General features: G+C 45.6%; 1 protein-coding gene across 1 annotated transcript; it reads right to left on the reverse strand.

The window, feature by feature from the left end:
- Window positions 1–238: 238 nt before the first annotated feature.
- On the reverse strand, window positions 239–14,369 carry LOC115124331 (protein phosphatase 1D-like). The gene is made up of 6 exons (XM_065000592.1): window positions 13,671–14,369; window positions 10,893–11,121; window positions 7,932–8,056; window positions 2,341–2,522; window positions 1,863–2,087; window positions 239–1,288 (listed from the first exon to the last, which is right to left on the reverse strand). The coding sequence occupies exons 1-6, from the start codon at window positions 14,191–14,193 to the stop codon at window positions 875–877; spliced, it is 1,698 nt and encodes a 565-aa protein (XP_064856664.1). The 5' UTR covers window positions 14,194–14,369; the 3' UTR covers window positions 239–874.
- Between the last annotated feature and the right edge of the window lie 11,054 nt (window positions 14,370–25,423).

The raw sequence follows: 25,423 nt of genomic DNA on the forward strand, positions 1-25,423 counted from the left end.
GAAAAACAACATTTAAATCCAATTTAAAACCAGGATGGGCCCAGTAAACCATAAAGGATAGGAAGATTGAATGATATGAGGGAATATCAAGATTATGATAAATATCAAGACGAAGTGAATTTAGGAAATGGTGGGAATATATTGATTTGAAAATCTTAAAAATGGTAGGCTATCCTCGTCTATAGATTCTACAATTAGTGTATAATGTATAAAAAAAATATATTGCTTTACCTAAAAGTAAGTAACACATGTATTTTATTAATGAACCCATGTCAAGATTTGCAGAATATTTACAGATTGGATAAATTCATACTTTGGGTGATTTTTCTGTCCCCAAAACAGTACCAAATCTCAAAAAAATAAATAAAGATTTAGTCACGACATAATGAGTGCGAGATATCTTGTGACTTTGTGGACGTCCACACGTTAACCATCACCCAGACAGACCGGGGGAGGGGCAGTATTCCAAACCTTTTTTTTTTTTTTGGAAGTGTCTGTCGACCCCAAATGTTGTGGTTAATTTGGGAAAACTTTGTGTTTAAAAGAGCCGTTTTGAAAATGTTAACCTTTCTTTGCATCACAAGAGTTACTTAAAAATGATTTACATGACAGACCACCACTTAAAATCATTCTCCACCAGAACAGAGTAAGACGAAAGATAACAGAGGACAAGTGCAGAACACAATACCAATATTGTAATCCATCAATGTGACTAGTAGGTGTCACCAAACAGAGGAATAACGACCCTGAAAAGGGACTCTGGTCTCTCAGTCAGTCAGAGTTGTTTGTAAAAGGTTGTGGAAAAGGCAGAATGTTAGTGTCTGTCTTGTGTCCCTGTTAGTCCGTCTATAGTGTGTGTGTGTGTGTGTGTCTCTCAGCACACACACACGGTGGCCTTGCCGTGTTGCTGCTGGAAGAGCGTGGGGGAACCGTTGGTGGGGGGCGGAGTCAGAGACTGTTTCTGGTCCTTTCCTCCACCACCTTTTGGCCCCGCCAACGTTCCCTCGCCATTCTTCCTCCGGTTCCTCTTGGCGGACGGGTTGGGTGACGTGTCATCATCTAGAGTCCGTTTGCCGCCGGGCGTCCTGGCGGTGACATCACTAAGCTCCTCCCCCGGGGCGGGGCTGTCTGTCGTCAGGGGGAAACCGGTGCGGGAGTCGTCAGAGTCTGAGAGGGCCGGGTCAAAGGGATCTGATTGGGCCAGGACGTACAGGCTGCTCCCTGATAGGCCGTGTCCACGCTCCAGGGTCGGAAGGAGCTCACACACGGCAGGCGACATGTCTGGAACCTAGAGAGAGGGGGACAGAGAGAGAGACAGAAAGAGAGAAAGACAGGGGGACAGAGGGAGAAACAGAGAGCGACAGAGAGAGAGACAGAAAAACAGAAAGAGAGAAAGACAGAGGGGGACAGAGAGAGAGAGAGACAGAGAGAGAAACAGAGAGAGAGAGACAGAGAGAGAAACAGAGAGAGAGAGACAGAGAGAGAAACAGAGAGAGAGAGAGAGAGAAACAGAGAGAGAGAGAGAAACAGAGAGAGAAACAGAGAGAGAAACAGAGAGAGAGGGGGACAGAGAGAAACAGAGAGTGAGGGGGACAGAGAGAAACAGAGAGAAGGGGACAGAGAGAAACAGAGGGAGAGGGGACAGAGAGAAACAGAGAGAGACAAAGGGAGACAGAGAGAAACAGAGAGAGAGAGACAAAGGGGGACAGAGAGAGAGAGAGGGGGACGAGTATTTCAGACAGTACTAATGAAGTATTAATTATGATTTACCCCAAATAGCACCCTATTTTCTACAGTGCACTACATAGAGAATAGAGTGCCATTTTTGGACACACAACCTTACAAGTCCCTCTTCTCTGTACCTTGACGAGTGGTGTGTTGGAGCGGGAGTCCGATGTGGGGCCACAGTGTTGTCCCTCGGCCAGGTTCAGCAGCACCTCCTCGTGGTGGAGGGGTTCCTGAGGGACACCCGGCTCCTGCAGGGCGATGACGATGGCTGACGTGTTGTCCGCACGCAGCATCCTCTGGCGCCACCGCAGGAGGGCGTGGCTCACCAGCTGGCGAGCGCTGGACACCCCGCACGGCGCCTAGGACAGAGAGAGGGAGGTTTGTTTACAGTAGTTGTGTGATTTAAAAATAAAATGTATGATCATGTTGGTCATACAATAAATCAATTCAATCAGACCAGGCTGCACACACAAGCCTCAGTGTCCCGGTTTGAAAAGCCTTAGTCCGTGTTCAGCAGGGAAAAAACGTTTCAAAACAGAGTGATACCTAAACCCCGTTGCAAAATGTTTTGCCCTACTGAACAGCACACTGACGTTTAGCACCACGACTCACCATGGCCTCATCGTTGTCCTGGCACATGGAGACGGCGTCCTGGGGGGGCACCATGTTCCACAGCCCGTCACTGCCCAGGATGATGTAACGGTGTTTATGGGGGTCAAGGGTCAGAACACAGGTGTCTGGCTCCGGGGACACGACAAACTCTCCGCTGTAGAAGTCATAGCTCCACAGGTCCCCTATAGGGGCAGAATATAATTAAATAAAATGTTCCTCGTCTCACAAGGGAACACTGGATAGCAAAGGGAAAGGAGAAGTAGAGGGGTTTTTTACACACATCCAAAAATATGAAATGCCTCGTTGCCGGTCTTGCTGTTCCCAAACATAGTTATATATGGGCTCTTTATGTCTGGGAAGAGCTAAACAGTAAACAGTGAGCATCCCCCTATGGAAAACAGTGAGCCTCCCCCCATGGAAAACAGTGAGCATCCCCCTATGGAAAACAGTGAGCATCCCCCTATGGAAAACAGTGAGCATCCCCCTATGGAAAACAGTGAGCCTCCCCCCATGGAAAACAGTGAGCCTCCCCCCATGGAAAACAGTGAGCCTCCCCCTATGGAAAACAGTGAGCCTCCCCCATGGGAAAACAGTGAGCATCCCCTATGGAAAACAGTGAGCCTCCCCCCATGGAAAACAGTGAGCCTCCCCCTATGGAAAACAGTGAGCCTCCCCCCATGGAAAACAGTGAGCATCCCCCTATGGAAAACAGTGAGCCTCCCCCCATGGAAAACAGTGAGCATCCCCCTATGGAAAACAGTGAGCCTCCCCTATGGAAAACAGAGAGCATCCTCTATGGAAAACAGAGAGCATCCTCTATGGAAAACAGTGAACAACCCCCTATAGAAAACAGTGAGCCTCCCCTATGGAAAACAGTGACCCTCCCCCTATGGAAAACAGAGAGCATCCTCTATGGAAAACAGAGAGCATCCTCTATGGAAAACAGAGAGCATCCTCTATGGAAAACAGAGAGCATCCTCTATGGAAAACAGAGAGCATCCTCTATGGAAAACAGAGAGCATCCCCCTATAGAAAACAGAGAGCATCCCCCTATGGAAAACAGAGAGCATCCTCTATGGAAAACAGAGAGCATCCTCTATGGAAAACAGAGAGCATCCCCTATAGAAAACAGAGAGCATCCCCCTATGGAAAACAGAGAGCATCCCCTATAGAAAACAGAGAGCATCCTCTATGGAAAACAGAGAGCATCCTCTATGGAAAACAGAGAGCATCCCCCTATGGAAAACAGAGAGCATCCTCTATGGAAAACAGAGAGCATCCCCCTATGGAAAACAGAGAGCATCCTCTATGGAAAACAGAGAGCATCCCCCTATGGAAAGAAGCATACCTGTGAAACCGACTCTGAGAAACAAGGGGATTTATGTCAAGGGTAGTGCAGTGCTTCACTTTGTTTCCCAACCAGAGTATTAAGATGTTAGATTTTTACAGTTGAAAGAAAATCTATGAACTGGAGACAAACTAGGTGTTCTTTAGGAATGTGCAGAGAGATGAGGAAAACTCCTGAAAAACTTTTGCAAAGAAAACAAACCTGCTTCTCCAAAAACAAGAACGTCAAAAATGTATTTAGAGAAAAAAAAGAAAGAAAAAAAGTTTAGATCCATCCTGAACAAAAATATAAAACGCAGTGTTTGGTCCCGTGTTTCATGAGCTGAAATATAATATCCCAGAAATGTTCCATACGGACAAGAAACCTTATTTCTCTCAAATGTTGTGTGCAATTTGTTTACATCCCTGTTAGTGAGCATTTCTCCTTTGCCAAGATAATCCATCCACCTGACAGGTGTGGCATATCAAGAAGCTGATTAAACATCTTGATAATTCCCCAGGTGCACCTTGTGCATGGGGACAATAAAAGGCCGCTCTAAAATGTAGTTTTGTCACACAACACAATGACACAGATGACTCCAGTTGAGGGAGCAGCTGGGAGGAGGTGCTCTTATTCTCCATGGACCACAAGTATGCTGACAAGAGCATCCTGCCTGGTGCAGAGATCAACAAGGCCTATGGTGCCATCACTACCGTGTCTCGCTGCCTTGGCCTGGATGAGGGCAAGGTTCTTGGCACACTGGCGAAGTACACTTCCAAGCAAGGGCTTTGGGATGGAGATGCAGTATGGCAGTCGTGCCAACATATCTCATCAGCCACCTGGTGGAAGGGACGTTGTGAATATGAGGCTCTTTCCCGTGTTGCCTTCATCATCCCACCAAAATCAGCCGCCTCAGAGCGCCACAGCTGACATTTTTTTGTTGTATTATTTCACCTTTATTTAACCAGGTCGGCCAGTTGAGAACAAGTTCTCATTTACAACTGCGACCTGGCCAAGATAAAGCAAAGCAGTGCGACAAAGACAACAACACAGAGTTACACATGGAGTAAACAACAACACAGAGTTACACATGGAGTAAACAACAACACAGAGTTACACATGGAGTAAACAACAACACAGAGTTACACATGGAGTAAACAACAACACAGAGTTACACATGGAGTAAACAACAACACAGAGTTACACATGGAGTAAACAACAACACAGAGTTACACATGGAAACAACAACACAGAGTTACACATGGAGTAAACAACAACACAGAGTTACACATGGAGTAAACAACAACACAGAGTTACACATGGAGTAAACAACAACACAGAGTTACACATGGAGTAAACAACAACACAGAGTTACACATAAACAAACGTACCGTCAAATAACACAATAATAAAATCTGTATTACAGTGTGTGCAAATGAAGTAGGGAGGTACGGCAATAAATAGGCCAATAGTGGCGAAGTAATTACAATTTAGCAGATTAACACTGGAGTGATAGATGTGCAGATGAGGATGTGCAAGTAGAAATCCTGGTGTGCAAAAGAGCAGAAAAACAAATATGGGGATGAGGTTGGTAGTTGGTTGGATGGGCTATTTACAGATGGGCTGTGTACAGCTGCAGCGATCTGACAGCTGATGCTTAAAGTCAATAACAAGTCATAGATATCAATAATAAGTGATGTTGTCTACGGCGATACGGACACCACTGCTGTCATCCTCCAAGCGGTTATTCTAGTTGGATCATCTTTGGATGCCGACAGCAGTCGCACCCATTGGAAGACACGGCTTGGACTGAAGCCTACAAAAGACTATTCCTGCTCTTTTCCCACAATCCATCAAACGCATTTGGCGTGGCATCATAGTGGTCTCTGATTGGTGGTCATCATAGTGGTCTCTGATTGGTGGTCATCATTTGGCGTGTCAGCATAGTGGTCTCTCTCTGATTGGTGGTCATCGTTTGGTGTGTCATCATAGTGGTCTGTGATTGGTGGTCATCATTTGGCGTGTCAGCATAGTAGTCTCTCTCTGATTGGTGGTCATCATTTGGTGTGTCATCATAGTGGTCTCTGATTGGTGGTCATCATTTGGTGTGTCATCATAGTGGTCTCTGATTGGTGCTCATCATTTGGTGTGTCATCATAGTGGTCTCTGATTGGTGGTCATCATAGTGGTCTCTGATTGGTGGTCATCATTTGGTGTGACATCATAGTGGTCTCTGATTGGTGGTCATCGTTTGGTGTGTCATCATAGTGGTCTCTGATTGGTGGTCATCATTTGGTGTGTCATAGTGGTCTCTGATTGGTGGTCATCATTTGGTGTGTTATCATAGTGGTCTCTGATTGGTGATCATCATTTGGTGTGTCATAGTGGTCTCTGATTGGTGGTCATCATAGTGGTCTCTGATTGGTGGTCATCATTTGGTGTGACATCATAGTGGTCTCTGATTGGTGGTCATCATTTGGTGTGTCATAGTGGTCTCTGATTGGTGGTCATCATTTGGTGTGTCATCATAGTGGTCTCTGATTGGTGATCATCATTTGGTGTGTCATAGTGGTCTCTGATTGGTGGTCATCATTTGGTGTGTCATCATAGTGGTCTCTGATTGGTGGTCATCATTTGGTGTGTCATCATAGTGGTCTCTGATTGGTGGTCATCATTTGGTGTGTCATCATAGTGGTCTCTGATTGGTGGTCAGACTCACTCAGGTGGAACAAACTTAAATTTGTGCCTTTATTCAATGCTGATTTGAATGTCATTGAGAAATCAAAGAAGTGTCAAAGATATATATTTTTTTTGCAAACATCTTTTCTGAATTTAAAAGTAATCCTCGAAGTAATCAAGCAGTTTTTCAAAAGTATCTGTAACCTGATATAAAAAAATTGCTGGTAACGTAACAGATTACAGTTAGTTTTATATAATCCCTTACACGTAACAGATTACAGTTAGTTTTATATAATCCCTTACACGTAACAGATTACAGTTAGTTTTATATAATCCCTTACACGTAACAGATTACAGTTAGTTTTATATAATCCCTTACACGTAACAGATTACAGTTACCAGTTTTTATATAATCCCTTACACGGAACAGATTACAGTTACCAGTTTTTATATAATCCCTTACACGGAACAGATTACAGTTACCAGTTTTTATATAATCCCTTACACGTAACAGATTACAGTTAGTTTTATATAATCCCTTACACGTAACAGATTACAGTTACCAGTTTTTATATAATCCCTTACACGTAACAGATTACAGTTAGTTTTATATAATCCCTTACACGTAACAGATTACAGTTACCAGTTTTTATATAATCCCTTACACGTAACAGATTACAGTTACCAGTTTTTATATAATCCCTTACACGTAACAGATTACAGTTAGTTTTATATAATCCCTTACACGTAACAGATTACAGTTACCAGTTTTTATATAATCCCTTACACGTAACAGATTACAGTTAGTTTTATATAATCCCTTACACGTAACAGATTACAGTTACCAGTTTTTATATAATCCCTTACATGTGACAGATTAAATGTAATCCGTTACTCCCCAACCCTGAAACCAAAATATACACATCCTCTGTTCAACAAACACGAACTCGAGAACGGATCGTTTGGGGAGCTGCAGTTCACCAACAATATTGTGCTTAAATCACACTCATGGAAGTCAACCACTGCATTCGGCCAAGAGTCGTTCACAATCTGGTCACAACTAGACCTCGTTTCAAATGTATCTAGACAAAAACTTATTTGGAGGCCTAGAAATCAACAAATGTAGGCCTACGTTGGTTAAAGCTACACGTTTACAAGTCTCGGTCACAAATGACAGCTCCAATAAGCCCCCTACGGTGAGCGAGGCTTATAGAATCATAACTCTCTGAGTTTTCAGTTCCTCGCTCGCTGGTCCTGCTCTGGGCATCACGGACTCAAATTAAAATAAAATACATATGATTTATTTCGACTGAACGAGTCACACAGAAACAGCGTCAGTAAAAAAAGAAAGAGCAGAAGTCCCCCGTCACTAAGCATTGTTAGCCCGGGCAAATCCAGGGGGGTTGCCTAGCAACACGTGCCTCTGAGTGATTTGGTGAATCTGTTTGGACTGAACGGCCAGTGCGACAGCTCCAAAATAATAAAAGGTTTCAGGTAACAGGGAGAAACATTAACAAAATAATCAAACTATTTCCATAAAAATGGAAATGACCCTCTGTGGAGCTTTAAGACAACAACAACATACCCAGAGCTCTGGCCACAGCCAGGAAAGGGATCTGATCGATGACGGTGCTCCTCCGGACGGGGCCGTTGTGAGTTAACCTGGGTCTCTTCCACACCACCCTGTTCACACCAGACTTCTTTATCACACTGGAGATAGAAGAGAAACAGACAGGACAGTTATCACACTGGAGATAGGAGAGAGACAGACAGGACAGTTATCTCACTGGAAATAGGAGAGAGAGGCCAACAGGAGAATTATCTCACTGGAGATAGGAGGAAGAGAAACAGACAGGACAGTTATCTCACTGGAGATAGGAGAGAGACAGACATGACAGTTAACTCACTGGAGATAGGAGAGAGACAGACAGGACAGACAGGACAGTTATCTCACTGGAGATAGGAGGGAGAGAGACAGACAGGACAGTTATCACACTGGAGATAGGAGAGAGACAGACAGGACAGTTATCTCATTGGAGATAGGAGAGAGACAGACAGGACAGTTATCTCACTGGAGATAGGAGGGAGGGAGAGACAGACAGGACAGTTATCACACTGGAGATAGGAGGGAGAGAGACAGACAGGACAGTTATCACACTGGAGATAGGAGAGAAACAGACAGGACAGTTATCACACTGGAGATAGGAGAGAAACAGACAGGACAGTTATCACACTGGAGATAGGAGAGACAGACAGGACAGTTATCACACTGGAGATAGGAGAGAGAGGCCAACAGGAGAATTATCTCACTGGAAATAGGAGGAAGAGAGACAGACAGGAGAATTATCTCACTGGAAATAGGAGAGAGAGGCCAACAGGAGAATTATCTCACTGGAAATAGGAGAGAGAGACAGACAGGACAGTTATCACACTGGAGATAGGAGGAAGAGAAACAGACAGGACAGTTATCACACTGGAGATAGGAGAGAGACAGACAGGACAGTTATCACACTGGAGAGAGACAGACAGGACAGTTATCACACTGGAGATAGGAGAGAGACAGACAGGACAGTTATCACACTGGAGATAGGAGGAAGAGAGACAGACAGGACAGTTATCACACTGGAGATAGGAGGAAGAGAGACAGACAGGACAGTTATCACACTGGAGATAGGAGAGAGACAGACAGGACAGTTATCACACTGGAGATAGGAGGAAGAGAGACAGACAGGACAGTTATCACACTGGAGATAGGAGAGAGACAGACAGGACAGTTATCACACTGGAGATAGGAGGAAGAGAGACAGACAGGACAGTTATCACACTGGAGATAGGAGAGAGACAGACAGGACAGTTATCACACTGGAGATAGGAGGAAGAGAGACAGACAGGACAGTTATCATAGACAGTAAGGTAGTGATGAAGTAGTAGTTATGATTTAGCCAGTCCGAGTCACAAAAGGCATTACATTTATAGTTCACTATCTGTGACCAGGCTCTAGATAAAGGAATGGGGAGTTCATTTATAGTTCACTACCTGTGACCAGGCTCTAGATAAGGAATGGGGAGTTCATTTATAGTTCACTACCTGTGACCAGGCTCTAGATAAAGGAATGGGGAGTTCATTTATAGTTCACTACCTGTGACCAGGCTCTAGATAAAGGAATGGGGAGTTCATTTATAGTTGACTACCTGTGACCAGGCTCTAGATAAAGGAATGGGGAGTTCATTTATAGTTCACTACCTGTGACCAGGCTCTAGATAAGGAATGGGGAGTTCATTTATAGTTCACTACCTGTGACCAGGCTCTAGATAAAGGAATGGGGAGTTCATTTATAGTTCACTACCTGTGACCAGGCTCTAGATAAAGGAATGGGGAGTTCATTTATAGTTCACTATCTGTGACCAGGCTCTAGATAAGGAATGGGGAGTTCATTTATAGTTGACTACCTGTGACCAGGCTCTAGATAAAGGAATGGGGAGTTCATTTATAGTTCACTACCTGTGACCAGGCTCTAGATAAAGGAATGGGGAGTTCATTTATAGTTGACTACCTGTGACAAGGCTCTAGATAAAAGAATGGGGAGTTCATTTATAGTTCACGACCTGTGACCAGGCTCTAGATAAAGGAATGGGGAGTTCTACAGTAGTCTGTCCATCCCTCTAGTCTAGTTACCCAGTCAGTTCTACAGTAGTCTGTCCACCCCTCTAGTCTAGTCACCCAGTCAGTTCTACAGTAGTCTGTCCATCCCTCTAGTCTAGTTACCCAGTCAGTTCTACAGTAGTCTAGTCACCCAGTCAGTTCTACAGTAGTCTGTCCACCCCTCTAGTCTAGTCACCCAGTCAGTTCTACAGTAGTCTGTCCATCCCTCTAGTTTAGTCACCCAGTCAGTTCTACAGTAGTCTAGTCACCCAGTCAGTTCTACAGTAGTCTGTCCATCCCTCTAGTCTAGTCACCCAGTCAGTTCTACAGTAGTCTGTCCATCCCTCTAGTCTAGTCACCCAGTCAGTTCTACAGTAGTCTAGTCACCCAGTCAGTTCTACAGTAGTCTAGTCACCCAGTCAGTTCTACAGTAGTCTGTCCATCCCTCTAGTCTAGTGACCCAGTCAGTTCTACAGTAGTCTAGTCACCCAGTCAGTTCTACAGTAGTCTAGTCACCCAGTCAGTTCTACAGTAGTCTGTCCATCCCTCTAGTCTAGTTACCCAGTCAGTTAGGAGTTTTTCTGTTGTTTCCCACCAAGCAGGCATAGATGCTACAATGCTTCATCTGACTGAGTTTGCATTAGAATTGATAATGTTGTCACCCAAAGCAGACAAGAGTTTAAGTCTCTATTGAGAGAGAGAGAGGCATGCTTTTTGGCACAAACCCATTCTCTTGTCATAGGGGCTGTTGTTTTGGATGCACAGTCACATGAGGGTACGGTTGTTGGGAGCACCAGTACAGTATTATATGTTAGGCTAGTCTGTCAGACAGACTAAACATTAATGTTGAGTTGGCTGGCTAGACAACTAACCCAATAGGGTAGTATGCGTCAGTAAGCCTTACCTGCCTCCCAGCCCTTCGATGCGTTCCCTCTCCTTGGGCAGCTCGGGCTTGTGGTCCTGTGTAACCTCCACGGCCTTGATGAACTGGTCTGTGAGGTTATCCTGGACCCCCAGCACTATGGCAGAGTCTCCTACGTGGGCCACGTACATTCGGTTCCCCCGGATGACCACTACACTGGCCGTGGTGCCTGAGGTGCTGGGAAGCCCTGTGAGAGTTTTGGGCCATTCGGCTGCAGAGGAAGGAAAAGAGGGAGGGAGAGAGAACATGTTGAACTATTGGAACGTGCCCAGCCTTAGAAGTAGCCTTCAGACTAACCTACTTCCCTGCAATAACATGGCCCCTGAATATAACAACAGTTAGGAAGGAACCCCTGTTCCTGGAGAGAGACCCTCCTGTAGGTTTTAACTCCAACCCTGTTCCTGGAGAGACCCTCCTGTAGGTTTTAACTCCAACCCTGTTCCTGGAGAGAGACCCTCCTGTAGGTTTTAACTCCAACCCTGTTCCTGGAGAGAGACCCTCCTGTAGGTTTTTAACTCCAACCCTGTTCCTGGAGAGAGACCCTCCTGTAGGTTTTAACTCCAACCCTGTTCCTGGAGAGAGACCCTCCTGTAGGTTTTTAACTCCAACCCTGTTCCTGGAGAGAGACCCTTCTGTAGGTTTCAACTCCAACTCCGTTGTCCTCCTCTCACCTTCTCCCTTCGCTTGTGGACTTCAGTGCACAACACAGCAGCGGTTTGTGACCAGGCGGAAAAATCTTTCTAAGCCAAACCTTCATATTAGAACAACGACACACAGCCTACATCGTTGTCACCATTTTAGCTAACATCAGTTAACATAGAACTAGAACTAAGGCGTTATTAAACCTGCTACAATGATGCAGTACAGTGTACAGTCAGCAAGAAGCTTAGCAGTTACACAGGCGGGCCCTGGTGGTAATACATGTATAAAACACAAATGCTTACCTTGACTTGGAAGAGTTTTAGTGTTGGATAGCCATAGCCAGTTAGCTAACATAGCATCCCTCTCTGTTGGATAGCCATAGCCAGCTAGCTAACATAGCATCCCTCTCTGTTGGATAGCCATAGCTTAGCTAACATAGCATCCCTCTCTGTTGGATAGCCAGTTAGCTAACATAGCATCCCTCTCTGTTGGATAGCCATAGCCAGCTAGCTAACATAGCATCCCTCTCTGTTGGATAGCCATAGCCAGCTAGCTAACATAGCATCCCTCTCTGTTGGATAGCCATAGCCAGTTAGCTAACATAGCATCCCTCTCTGTTGGATAGCCATAGCCAGCTAGCTAACATAGCATCCCTCTCTGTTGGATAGCCATAGCCAGTTAGCTAACATAGCATCCCTCTCTGTTGGATAGCCATAGCCAGTTAGCTAACATGGCATCCCTCTCTGTTTGAGCCGGGTGTTTGAGTAGGCTAAATTAGCAAGCTGCAACAAAATTTCTCTCTCGCGTCTCCTTCATTTTTGACTAAATTAATTTGTTTAAAAACTGTTCAATTATTGTCTTTCTCCTTTTTTGAGTCAACTACAACATGTTATGCACTGCAGCGCTCGCTAGCTGTAGCTTATGCTTTCAGTACTAGATTCATTCTCTGATCCTTTGATTGGGTGGACAACATGTCAGTTCATGCTGCAAGAGCTCCGATAGGATGGAGGACATCCTCTAGAAGTTGTCATAATTACTGTGTAAGTATTTGGAAGGGGGTGAAAGCCATGAGCCTCCTAGGTTTTTGTATTGAAGTCACTGTACCCAGAGAAGGACGGAAACTAGCTATTCCTCCGGCTACACCATGGTGCTACCCTACAGAGAGCTGTTGAGGCTACTGTAGACCTTCACTGTACCCAGAGGAGGATGGAAGCTAGCTGTCCTCCGGCTACACCATGGTGCTACCCTACAGAGAGCTGTTGAGGCTACTGTTGACCTTCATTACAAAACAGTGTATTTCAATCACGTATTTGGTGACGTGAATATATTTAGTATAGTTTATATTTAGTATATCTTTAATGTTTCACTATTGGTATTTTTAGGAAATTCACTGAGGACCCCTTCCACTTCCGATGAGCCTCCACTGGTTGAAAGCCAGACTGAGTGGGGGGTGGCGTGCCCCAGAGTTTGGAAACCACCGGTGTGGAGCAGACTGGGTACTGGTGACTTGACAGGGCAGTTGAAAGACCCAGAGCAGATCGCTGACGACTGCCCTAAAATACAACTGCCCTCACAGCTGATTAGCCAAGAGACTACTTAGAGACTACTTAATCAAACGGATAAGAGGGGGGATGGGGGACGCATTGGTTTTTACAAATCTCTTTTACAACCAACATGATCAGATGTCACATGCTGCCTGGCCTGCCTACTACAGTAATAAACATGATTTGGTATAACATCGATGTCAAGAAACCGTCGCGACCTCTTTCCAAACCCATTGTCATCCCTATCGAAGGCAAACAGAGGAGGAAGACGACCATGTAAAAAGCCCATTCACAGAGCCCCGCACAGCCGCCTGTCCGTGTGACCTGATAGGCTGGGGAGGGGGGGTGAGATAGGAATCATGGGATGTCTCTTTCTGTGCTCTCCTACTGACAGATGGCCAGCAGTGGTAGGTTTATTTGTATGGTCAAGCCAGAGAACCCAAATCACACATTCAGCAACATCGAGCCTGCGGTGGTCATTTCATTCGTAGCGGTTTGCTAGCTAAATGCATGAGATGTGAAAACAAATCCCAATATACATATTTAGCTTGACACATGGGTGATTCTAACTTACGCAGCTTTTTCCACATGGCATGGTGGCAGGCAACGAAACCTTTACGAATAGCTGCACACACTTCCTCGTCATCCTTGGACCAAAAGCCCCGCTGTTTCTTGATGAATTCCCATAAATAGTCCCGTGCAAACTGCGCTGCCTCTCGGCCTCCGTGACCATCAAACACCGCGAAGAAAGCCACGGAGCGCTGGGGCCGGTTATCGCTCTCCGCCGGTGAACTCTCCACTGTCGAAACTGCCAGTGCAACTGCAGCACAACTTTGGTCCCCATTTTGTACATTTTGTGTCCATGCAACTGTAGTGGAGGCAGATAGAGGCTCGTTGTGTACAGTCCGATCAGGCTGCTCGTTTCCAGGCACAATGTCGACCGTCGAGCTATCCCCTTTGGCCTCATCTTGATCGTCCGAGTTCAGCTCGTCTTCGCCCGACTCGGGCTCCACTACAACCTCGGTAACGTCCTCCATGTATTTCCTGCCTCCCTGGTCGGAGAAAACACTCACTCGCATCAACAATGCGTTTTCCATGGCCGTAGGGACGTCTTGATTCAGATGCTGGGTGTTTGTAGTAGCTTTAAAAAAATGGCCTAAAAGTATTTTAAGTTATGTTTATGGCAGCTTAATGATCAATCAGCCGCTTTCGGTCTTTGTTTATTTTCAATCCTTGTATGCATGCCCATAAACGCATTGACGTCAGAGCTGTATCTACTGGGGTAAATTCTGTCAAATACTACAGTGCGCCACCTACTGGATGTGTAAATGCTTCCTAAACAACGGGTTGACTAACGGTGGTGACACGCTTGCTTATGGGCCCTTCCCCCTTTCCAACAATGCAGAGAGAAAAATGAGAAGGGATAACTTGGCTATATACACGGAGTACCAGTACCAAGTCCATGTGCAGGGGTATGAGGTAGATACAGTCCCAGTCAAAAGTTTGGATACACCTACTCATTCCAGGGTTTATTTTTTAAATATTTTTTTTTACTATTTTCTACACTGTAGAATAATAGAGAAGACGTCAAAAAAAGATTTGGCATGTGTCCACACATCCTCAAAAAGTTGTTTATTTTTAATTTTTATTTAACCTTTATTTAACTTGACAAGTCAGTTAAGAACAAATTATTATTTACAATGATGGCATACCAAAAGGCAAAAGGCCTCCTGCGGGAACGGGGCTTGGATTTAAAAAAAATGTAATTATATATATATATATATATATATATAGGACAAAACACACATCACGACAAGAGAGACAACACCACATAAAGAGAGACCTAAGACAACAACACAACATGGCAGCAACACATGACAACAACATGGCAGCAACACATGACAACAACATGGCAGCAACACATGACAACACAGCAAGGCAGCAACACATGACAACATAGCAAGGCAGCAACACATGACAACATAGCAAGGCAGCAACACATGACAACATAGCAAGGCAGCAACACATGACAACATAGCAAGGCAGCAACACATGACAACACAGCAAGGCAGCAACACATGACAACACAGCATGGTAGCAACACAACATGTTAGCAGCACAAAACATGGTACAAACATTATTGGACACAGACAACAGCACAAAGGGCAAGAAGGTAGAGACAACAATACATCACGCAAAGCAGCCACAACTGTCAGTAAGAGTGACCATGATTGAGTCTTTGAGTGTTTGTTGCAGCTCGTTCCAGTCGCTAGCTACAGCGAACTGAAAAGACGAGCGACCCAGGAATGTGTGTGCTTTGGGACCTTTAACAGAATGTGACTGGCAGAACGGGTGTTAAATGTGGAGGATGAGGGCTGCAGTAGATATCTCAGATAGGGGGTTGTGAGGCATAAGAGGGTTTTATAAATAAGCATTAACCAGTGGGTCTTGTGACGGGTACACAGAGATGACTAGTTTACAGAGGAGTGCAGTGATGTGTCCTATAAGAAGCATTGGTGACAAATCTGATGGCCAAATGGTAAAGAACATCTAGCCGCTCAAGAGCACCCTTACCTGCCGATCTATAAACTATGTCTCTGTAATCTAGTATGGGTAGGATGGTCATCTAAATCAGGGTTAGTTTGACAGCTGGGGTGAAGGAGGAGTGATTACAATAGATGAAACCAAGTCTAGATTTAACTTTAGCCTGCAGTTTTGATATGCGCTGAGAGAAGGACAGTGTACCATCTAGCCATACTCCCAAGTACTTGTATGAGGTGACTACCTCAAGCTCTAAACCCTCAGAGGCAGTAATCACACCTGTGGGGAGAGGGGCATTCTCCTTACCAAACCACTTGACCTTTGTTTTGGAGGTGTTCGGAACAAGGTTAAGGGTGGAGAAAGCTTGTTGGACACTAAGAAAGAGCTTTGTTGTAGAGCATTTAACACAAAATCCATGGAGTTGCCAGCTGAGTATAAGACTGTATCATCTGTATATACTGTAAATGGATGACAGAGCTTCCTACTGCCTGAGCTGGGTTGTTTATGTCAATTAAGAAGTGCGTGGGGCCTAGGATTGAGCCTTGGGGAACTCCCTTGGTGATAGGCAGTGGCTGAAACAGCAGATTTTCTGACTTTCTACACTGCACTCTTTGAGAGAGGTAGTTAGCAAACCAGGCCAATGCCCCTTCAGAGACACCAATACTCCTTAGCCAGCCCACAAGAATGGAATGGTCTACCATATCAAAAGCTTTGGCCAAGTCAATAAAAATAGCAGCATAGCATTGCTTAGAATCAAGGGCAGTGGTGACATCATTGAAGACCTTTAAGGTTGCAGTGACACATCCATAACCTGAGCGGAAACCAGATTGCATACCAGAGAGAATACGGTAGACACCAAGAAAGCCAGTCAGTTGATTATTGACAAGTTTTTCAAACACTTTTGATAAACAGGGTAACATAGAAATAGGCCTGTAACAGTTAGACAAATGAGCTGATCGCCTGTAGCAGTTAGTTCTACAGCTGCACCATCGAGAGCATCCTGACCAGTTGCATCACCGCCTGGTATGGCAACTGCTCGGCATCTGACCGTAAAGGAGCTTCAGCGGGTAGTGCGTACGGCCCAGTACGTCACTGGCTTCCTGCCATCCAGGACCTATATAATAGGCGGTGTCAGAAGAAAGCCCATAATATTGTCAGAGAGTCCAGTCACCCAGGTCATAGACTGTTCTCTCTGCTACCGCATGGCAAGCGGTACCGGAACGCCAAGTCTAGGTCCAAAAAGCTTCTAAACAGCTTCTAACCCCCCCAAGCCATAAGACTGCTGAGCAATTATTAAATGGCTAATGGACTATTACATTGACCCCCCACCCACTCCATTTGTTTTACACTGCTACTACTTGCTGTTTACTATCTATGCATAGTCACTTCACCCCTACCTACATGTACAAATGACCTCTAACCTGTACACCCGCACACTGACTCGGTACTGGTACACCCTGTATATAGCCGTGTTATTGTTATGTTATTGTGTTACTTTTTATAATTTTTATTTTAGTTTATTTGGTAAATATTTTCTTAACTCTTCTTGAACTGCATTGTTGGTTAAGGGCTTGTAAGTAAACATTTCACGGTAAAGTCTACACTTGTTGTATTCTGTGCATTTGACAAATAAAGTGTGATTTGATTTGAGTAACCAAAAATGTGTTAAACAAATATATATTTATATTTGAGATTCTTAAAAGTAGCCATCCTTTGTCTTGATGAGAGCTTTGCACACTCTTGGCATTCTCTCAACCAGCTTCATGAGGTAGTCTCCTGGAATGCATTTCAATGAATAGGTCTGCCTTGTTAAAAGTTGATTTGTGGAACTTCTTTCCTTACAGGGTTTGAGCCAGTCAGTTGTGTCGTGACAAGGTAGGGTTGGTATACAGAAGATATCCCTATTTGGTCAAATAATAAGTCCTTTTTATGGCAAGAACAACTCAAATAAGCAAAGAGAAACGACAGTCCATCATTACTTTAAGACATGAAGGTCAGTCAATTTGAAAATTGCAGTCGCAAAAACCTTCAAGCGCTATGATGAAACTGGCTCTCATGAGGACCGCCACAGGAAAGGAAGACCCAGAGTTACCTCTGCTGCAGAGGATAAATTCATTAGAGTTAACTGTCTCTCATGAGGACCGCCACAGGAAAGGAAGACCCAGAGTTACCTCTGCGGCAGAGGATAAGTTCATTTGTCACGTTCGTCGAATGGAGGAGACCAAGGCACAGCGTGATTTGAATACATGTTATATATTTAATGAAGACGGGACACTAAACAAACTACAAAAACAACAAAACGAACGTGAAGCTATACTACAAACAGTGCAGACACAGGCAACTAGACATAGACATATATAAACACCTAGATAGTAACCAACCCCAAAAAACCTACAAAACCCCTAGACAGTACAAAAAAAACATACTGTACATCATCCATGTCACACCCTGACCTAACCAAAACAATACAGAAAATAAATGCATCTGTTTCTCAAATTAGACACTAATGTACTTGTCCTCTTGCTCAGTTGTGCACCGGGGCCTCCCACTCCTCTTTCTATTCTGGTTAGGTACCTCTGCTGCAGAGGATAAGTTCATTAGAGTTTACCAGCCTCAGAAATTGCAGCCCAAATAAATGCCTCACAGAGTTCAAGTTACAGACACATCTCAACATCAACTGTTCAGAGGAGACTTTGTAAATCAGGCCTTTATGGTCGAATTGCTGCAAAGAAACCACTGCTAAAGGACACCAATAAGAAGAAGAGACTTGCTTGGGCCAAGAAACACGAGCAATGGACATTAGACTGGTGGAAATCTGTCCTTTGATCTGATGAGTCCAAATTTGAGATTTTTGGTTCCAACCGCCGTGTCTTTGTGAGACGCAGAGTAGATGCGGATGAACTCCGCATGTGTGGTTCCCAACGTGAAGCATGGAGGAGGAGGTGTGATGGTGTGTGGGTTCTTTGCTGGTGACACTGTCAGTGATTTATTTAGAATTCAAGGCACACATAACCAGCATGGCTGCCACAGCATTCTGCAGCGATACACCATCCCATCTGGTTTGCGCTTAGTGGGACTATCATTTGTTTTTGAACAGGACAATGACCCAACACACCTCCAGGCTGAACAGGACAATCTTTACTTTGAAGAATCTAAAATATGTTTTGATTTGTTTAACACATTTTTGGTTACTACATGATTCCATACGTGTTATTTCATAGTCTTGATGTTTTCACTATTATTCTACAATGTAGAAAATAATAACAAATAAAGATAACCCCTTGAATGAATAGGTGTGTCCAAACTTGTGTTTTGGGTCAGTGTCCTGTTGAAAAACAAATTATTGTTCCACTAAGCACAAACCAGATTGTTCCTCTGTCCAGTGTCTGTGTTCTTTTGCCCATCTTAATCTTTTATTTTTATTGGCCAGTCTGAGATATGGCTTTTTCTTTGCAACTCTGCCTAGAAGGCCAACATCCCGGAGGCATCTGTTTCTCAAATTAGACACTAATGTACTTGTCCTCTTGCTCAGTTGTGCACCGGGGCCTCCCACTCCTCTTTCTATTCTGGTTAGTGCCAGTTTGCTCTGTTCTGTGACGGGAGTTGTACACAGCGTTGTACGAGATGTTCAGTTTCTTGGCAATTTCTCGCATGGAATAACCTTCATTTCTCAAAACAAGACTAGACTGACGAGTTTCAGAAGATAGTACTTTGTTTCTGGCCATTTTGAGCCTGTAATCGAACCCACAAATGCTGACGCTCCAGATACTCAACTAGTCTAAAGAAGGCCAGTTTTATTGCTTTTTTAATCAGAACAACAGTTTTCAGCTGCGCTAACATAATTGCAAAAGGGGTTTCTAATGATCAATTAGCCTTTTAAAATGATAAACTTGGATTAGCTAACACAACGTGCCATTGGAACACAGGAGTGATGGCTGCTGATAATGGGCCTCTGTACGCCTATGTAGATATTCCATATAAAATCTGCCTTTTCCAGCTACAATAGTCATTTACAACATCAACAATGTCTACACTGTATTTCTGATCAATTTGATGTTATTTTAATGGACAAAAAATTAGCTTTTCTTTCAAAAACAAGGACATTTCTAAGTGACCTCAAACTGTTGAACGGTAGTGTTCATTGTAATATTGTTGTATACATTGTTGTTATACATGTTGTATTGTGGATATGTAGTGGTGTTATAATGTTATGTGATGTACTGTTTTATCTTTCGTTTTATGAGTTATGTAAGTGCTTTAATATGTTTGGACCCCAGGAAGAGTAGCTGCTGCCTTGGCAGGAACTAACGGGGATCCATAATAAACCCCAGGAAGAGTAGCTGCTGCCTTGGCAGGAACTAATGGGGATCCATAATAAACCCCAGGAAGAGTAGCTGCTGCCTTGGCAGGAACTAATGGGGATCCATAATAAACCCCAGGAAGAGTAGCTGCTGCCTTGGCAGGAACTAATGGGGATCCATAATAAACCCCAGGAAGAGTAGCTGCTGCCTTGGCAGGAACTAATGGGGATCCATAATAAACCCCAGGAAGAGTAGCTGCTGCCTTGGCAGGAACTAATGGGGATCCATAATAAACCCCAGGAAGAGTAGCTGGTGCCTTGGCAGGAACTAATGGGGATCCATAATAAACCCCAGGAAGAGTAGCTGCTGCCTTGGTAGGAACTAATGGGGATCCATAATAAACCCCAGGAAGAGTAGCTGCTGCCTTGGCAGGAACTAATGGGGATCCATAATAAACCCCAGGAAGAGTAGCTGCTGCCTTGGTAGGAACTAATGGGGATCCATAATAAACCACAGGAAGAGTAGCTGCTGCCTTGGTAGGAACTAATGGGGATCCATAATAAACCCCAGGAAGAGTAGCTGCTGCCTTGGCAGGAACGAATGGGGATCCATAATAAACCCCAGGAAGAGTAGGAACTGCTGCTGCTTGGCAGGAACTAATGGGGATCCATAATAAACCCCAGGAAGAGTAGCTGCTGCCTTGGCAGGAACTAATGGGGATCCATAATAAACCCCAGGAAGAGTAGCTGCTGCCTTGGCAGGAACTAATGGGGATCCATAATAAACCCCAGGAAGAGTAGCTGCTGCCTTGGCAGGAACTAATGGGGATCCATAATAAACAAGGAAGAGTATCCAGGAACTAATGGGGAAACCCCAGGAAGAGTAGCTGCTGCCTTGGCAGGAACTAATGGGGATCCATAATAAACCCCAGGAAGAGTAGCTGCTGCCTTGGCAGGAACTAACGGGGATCCATAATAAACCCCAGGAAGAGTAGCTGCTGCCTTGGCAGGAACTAATGGGGATCCATAATAAACCCCAGGAAGAGTAGCTGCTGCCTTGGCAGGAACTAATGGGGATCCATAATAAACCCCAGGAAGAGTAGCTGCTGCCTTGGCAGGAACTAATGGGGATCCATAATAAACAAAAGGAAGAGTAGCTGCTGCCTTGACAGGAACTAATGGGGATCCATAATAAACCCCAGGAAGAGGAGCTGCTGCCTTGGCAGGAACTAATGGGGATCCATAATAAACCCCAGGAAGAGTAGCTGCTGCCTTGGTAGGAACTAATGGGGATCCATAATAAATACAAATATGTACACTGAACAAAAATATAAATGCAACATGCAACAATTTCAAAGATTTTACTGAGTTACAGTTCATGAGGAAATCTGTCAATTGAAATAAATAAATTAGGCCCTAATCTATGGATTTCACAACTGGGATTACAGATATGCATCTGTTGGTTACAGATACCTTTAAAACAAAGGTAGTGGCGTGGATCTGAAAACCAGTCGATATCTGGTGTGACCACCGTTTTGCCTCATGCAACACCACACATCCCCTTCACATAGACTTGATCAGGCTGTTGAATGTGTCCTGTGGGAATGTTGTTCTACTCCTCTTCAATGGCTGTCCGAATATTGGTGGGAACTGGAGCCCGCTGTCGTACACGTCGATCCAGAGCATCCCAAACATGCTCAACGGGTGACATTGTCTGGTGAGTCTGCAGAACATGGAAGAACTGGGACATTTTCAGCTTGCAGGTATTGTGTACAGATCCTTGCGACATGGGGCTGTGCATTATCATGCTGAAACATGAGGTGATGGAGGTGGATGAATGGCACGACAATGGGCCTCAGGATCTCATCATGGTATCTCTGTGAAGTTAAATTTCCATTGATAAAATTCAATTGTGTTTGTTGTCTGTAGCTTATGCCTGCCCATACCATAACCCCACCGTCACCACAGGGCCCTCTGTTCACAATGTTGACATCAGCAAACCGCTCGCCCATACGACGCCATCTGCCCGGTACAGTTGAAACCGAGATTCGTCCTCGAAAAACACACTTGTCAAACGTGCCAGTGGCCATTAAAGGTGAGCTTTTCCCCACTGATGTCGGTTACGACGCCAAACTTCAGTCAGGTCAAAATCCCGGTGAGGACGACGAGCACCCATAATGAGCTTCCCTGAGACGGTTTCTGGCAGTTTGTGCAGAAATTCTTCAGTTGTGGAAACCCACTGTATCATCAGCTGTCCGAGTTTCAGACGGTCCCGCAGGTGAAGAAGCCGGATGTGGAGGTCCCGGACTGGCTTGGTTACACGTGGTCTGCGGTTGTGAGGCCTGGTTGGACGTACTGACAAATCCTCGAAAACAACGCCGGGGGCGGCTTATGGTAGAGAAATCAACATTCAGTTCATTGGCAACAGCTCTGGTAGACATTCCTGAAGTCAGCATGCCAATTGCACGATCCCTCAAAACTTGAGGAATCTGTGACATTGTGTTGTGTGACAAAACTGCACATTTGAGTGGCTTTTTATTGTCCCCGGCACAAGGTGCACCTGTGTAATGATCATGCTGTTTAATCAGCTTCTTGATATGCCACATCTGTCAGGTGGATGAATTATCTTGGCAAAGTAGAAATGCTCACTAGCTAAATTTGCGAGGAATAAGCAATTAACCCCCTGTTCCTAGGCCGTCATTGAAAATAAGAATGTGTTCTTAACTGACTTGCCTAGTTAAATAAAGGTCAAATAAAAAAAGAGCTCTATGACCTTTCATGATGCTGACCTGCAGGAACAATCTGGCCACAGAGCAGATCATCACCTCTAGGTGGGTGATGTCTATCCCAACAACTTGGAAATGATGCCATGGCTGGAGTATATGGGGGGGGGGGCGACTCCCTGACTAGCCCATAGGCTAGTGCGCTACATCTGGCTAGTGCGCTACATCTGACCAGGGCCCATAGGCTAGTGCGTGACATCTGACCAGGGCCCATAGGCTAGTGCTCTACATCTGACCAGGGCCCATAGGCTAGTGCGCGACTTTTTGGACCACTGGTTGGCAAGGGATGGTAGATTAAAGACATCATTCATATAAGACATCTCGATGTCTAGAGACATCCAACCAGCCTGGCTTGCCTATCCCGAATCTCTTGCCTAATTGTCCAGTTTTTATTAACAAGGAGGGACATGAAATGTGACAGTACATAGTGTGTAGAAGTGGATTTGATTCCAGACAAGCAGGGGATTGCATATGTGTCGAGGGCAGTGGCCTTCACCACTCCACCAACCTCAGGGTAGTGGCCTTCACCACTCCCCCAACCTCAGGGTAGTGGCCTTCACCACTCCACCAACCTCAGGGTAGTGGCCTTCACCACTCCACCAACCTCAGGGTAGTGGCCTTCACCACTCCACCAACCTCAGGGTAGTGGCCTTCACCACTCCACCAACCTCAGGGTAGTGGCCTTCACCACTCCCCCAACCTCAGGGCAGTGGTCTTCACCACTCCACCAACCTCAGGGCAGTGGCCTTCACCACTCCCCCAACCTCAGGGTAGTGGCCTTCACCACTCCACCAACCTCAGGGTAGTGGCCTTCACCACTCCCCCAACCTCAGGGTAGTGGCCTTCACCACTCCACCAACCTCAGGGTAGTGGCCTTCCCACTCCACCAACCTCAGGGTAGTGGCCTTCACCACTCCCCCAACCTCAGGGTAGTGGCCTTCACCACTTCCCCAACCTCAGGGTAGTGGCCTTCACCACTCCACCAACCTCAGGGTAGTGGCCTTCACCACTCCCCCAACCTCAGGGCAGTGGTCTTCACCAAATCAAATCAAATCAAAGTTTATTTGTCACGTGCCCCGAATACAACAGGTGTAGACCTTACAGTGAAATGCTGACTTTCAGGCTCTAACCAATAGTGCAACCTCAGGCAGGGGTTTCATCTTTAATGAACATGTTTTTTTTTTTTTTTTCTCAGGATCTGAAGATCAGCCACTTCCTGGAGGGGGACCTGAATGAAGAAGAATTCAACAGGATATTGAAAAAAATACACGTTGTAAAACATGTAACACGACCTCAAGGCCAACTATGAGTTCATACCAGAGGACTTGCTCAAAAAAGGGGCTGATCCTAGATCAGCACATCAACTATGAGATGCTTCATGACTATGGGCTTGACCCTGTATTCACACAGCGTTTCTATAGCAGTGCTTATCTAGGATCAGTTGTGACTTTTAGATCATAATGAATAAGATTACTATGAGATGCTTCATGACTATGGGCCAGAGATTGGGGGGGGTTATAAACGAACTGCATATAAACCATTTATAATGCTCTTATTCTGACTCATGACGGGCCCTGGTCATGACCATGACCGGTTGTGCTGTGATGGGTCAAATTTGGGGACTGGAAGAACGTGTTCACAGTGGCCCAGACTGGGAGGTTTGACCAGGTCTATGAGGAGCGGATGAAGGACGTGACTCTGAAGTTCATATGGGACATGGATCAACAGCCGAGTGATGGGAGCCTCAGCTCCCTAGCTTCCTCCTCCTCCTCGCCTTTCAGTTCCAACAGCCCTGTGATGGGAGCCTCAGCTCCCTGGCTTCCTCCTCCTCCTCGCCTTTCAGTTCCAACAGCCCTGTGATGGGAGCCTCAGCTCCTGGCTTCCTCCTCCTCCTCGCCTTTCAGTTCCAACAGCCCTGTGATGGGAGCCTCAGCTCCCTGGCTTCCTCCTCCTCCTCGCCTTTCAGTTCCAACAGCCCTGTGATGGGAGCCTCAGCTCCCTGGCTTCCTCCTCCTCCTCGCCTTTCAGTTCCAACAGCCCTGTGATGGGAGCCTCAGCTCCCTGGCTTCCTCCTCCTCCTCGCCTTTCAGTTCCAACAGCCCTGTGATGGGAGCCTCAGCTCCCTGGCTTCCTCCTCCTCCTCGCCTTTCAGTTCCAACAGCCCTGTGATGGGAGCCTCAGCTCCCTGGCTTCCTCCTCCTCCTCGCCTTTCAGTTCCAACAGCCCTGTGATGGGAGCCTCAGCTCCCTGGCTTCCTCCTCCTCCTCGCCTTTCAGTTCCAACAGCCCTGTGATGGGAGCCTCAGCTCCATGGCTTCCTCCTCCTCCTCGCCTTTCAGTTCCAACAGCCCTGTGAATGGAGCCTCAGCTCCCTGGCTTCCTCCTCCTCCTCGCCTTTCAGTTCCAACAGCGCTTTGATGGGAGCCTCAGCTCCCTGGCTTCCTCCTCCTTGCCTTTCAGGTCCAACAGCCCTGTGATGGGAGCCTCAGCTCCCTGGCTTCCTCCTCTTTCTCGCCTTTCAGTTCCAACAGCCCTGTGATGGGAGCCTCAGCTCCCTGGCTTCCTCCTCCTCCTCACCTTTCAGTTCCAACAGCCCTGTGATGGGAGCCTCAGCTCCCTGGCTGTGATGGGAGCCTCCCTCCTCCAACAGCCTCCTCAGCCCCTGGCTTCCTCCTCCAACAGCCCTGTTCCAAACAGCCCTGAT

The sequence above is a fragment of the Oncorhynchus nerka genome, linkage group LG14, assembly GCF_034236695.1.
Source record: "Oncorhynchus nerka isolate Pitt River linkage group LG14, Oner_Uvic_2.0, whole genome shotgun sequence".
Lineage (NCBI taxonomy): Eukaryota > Metazoa > Chordata > Actinopteri > Salmoniformes > Salmonidae > Oncorhynchus > Oncorhynchus nerka.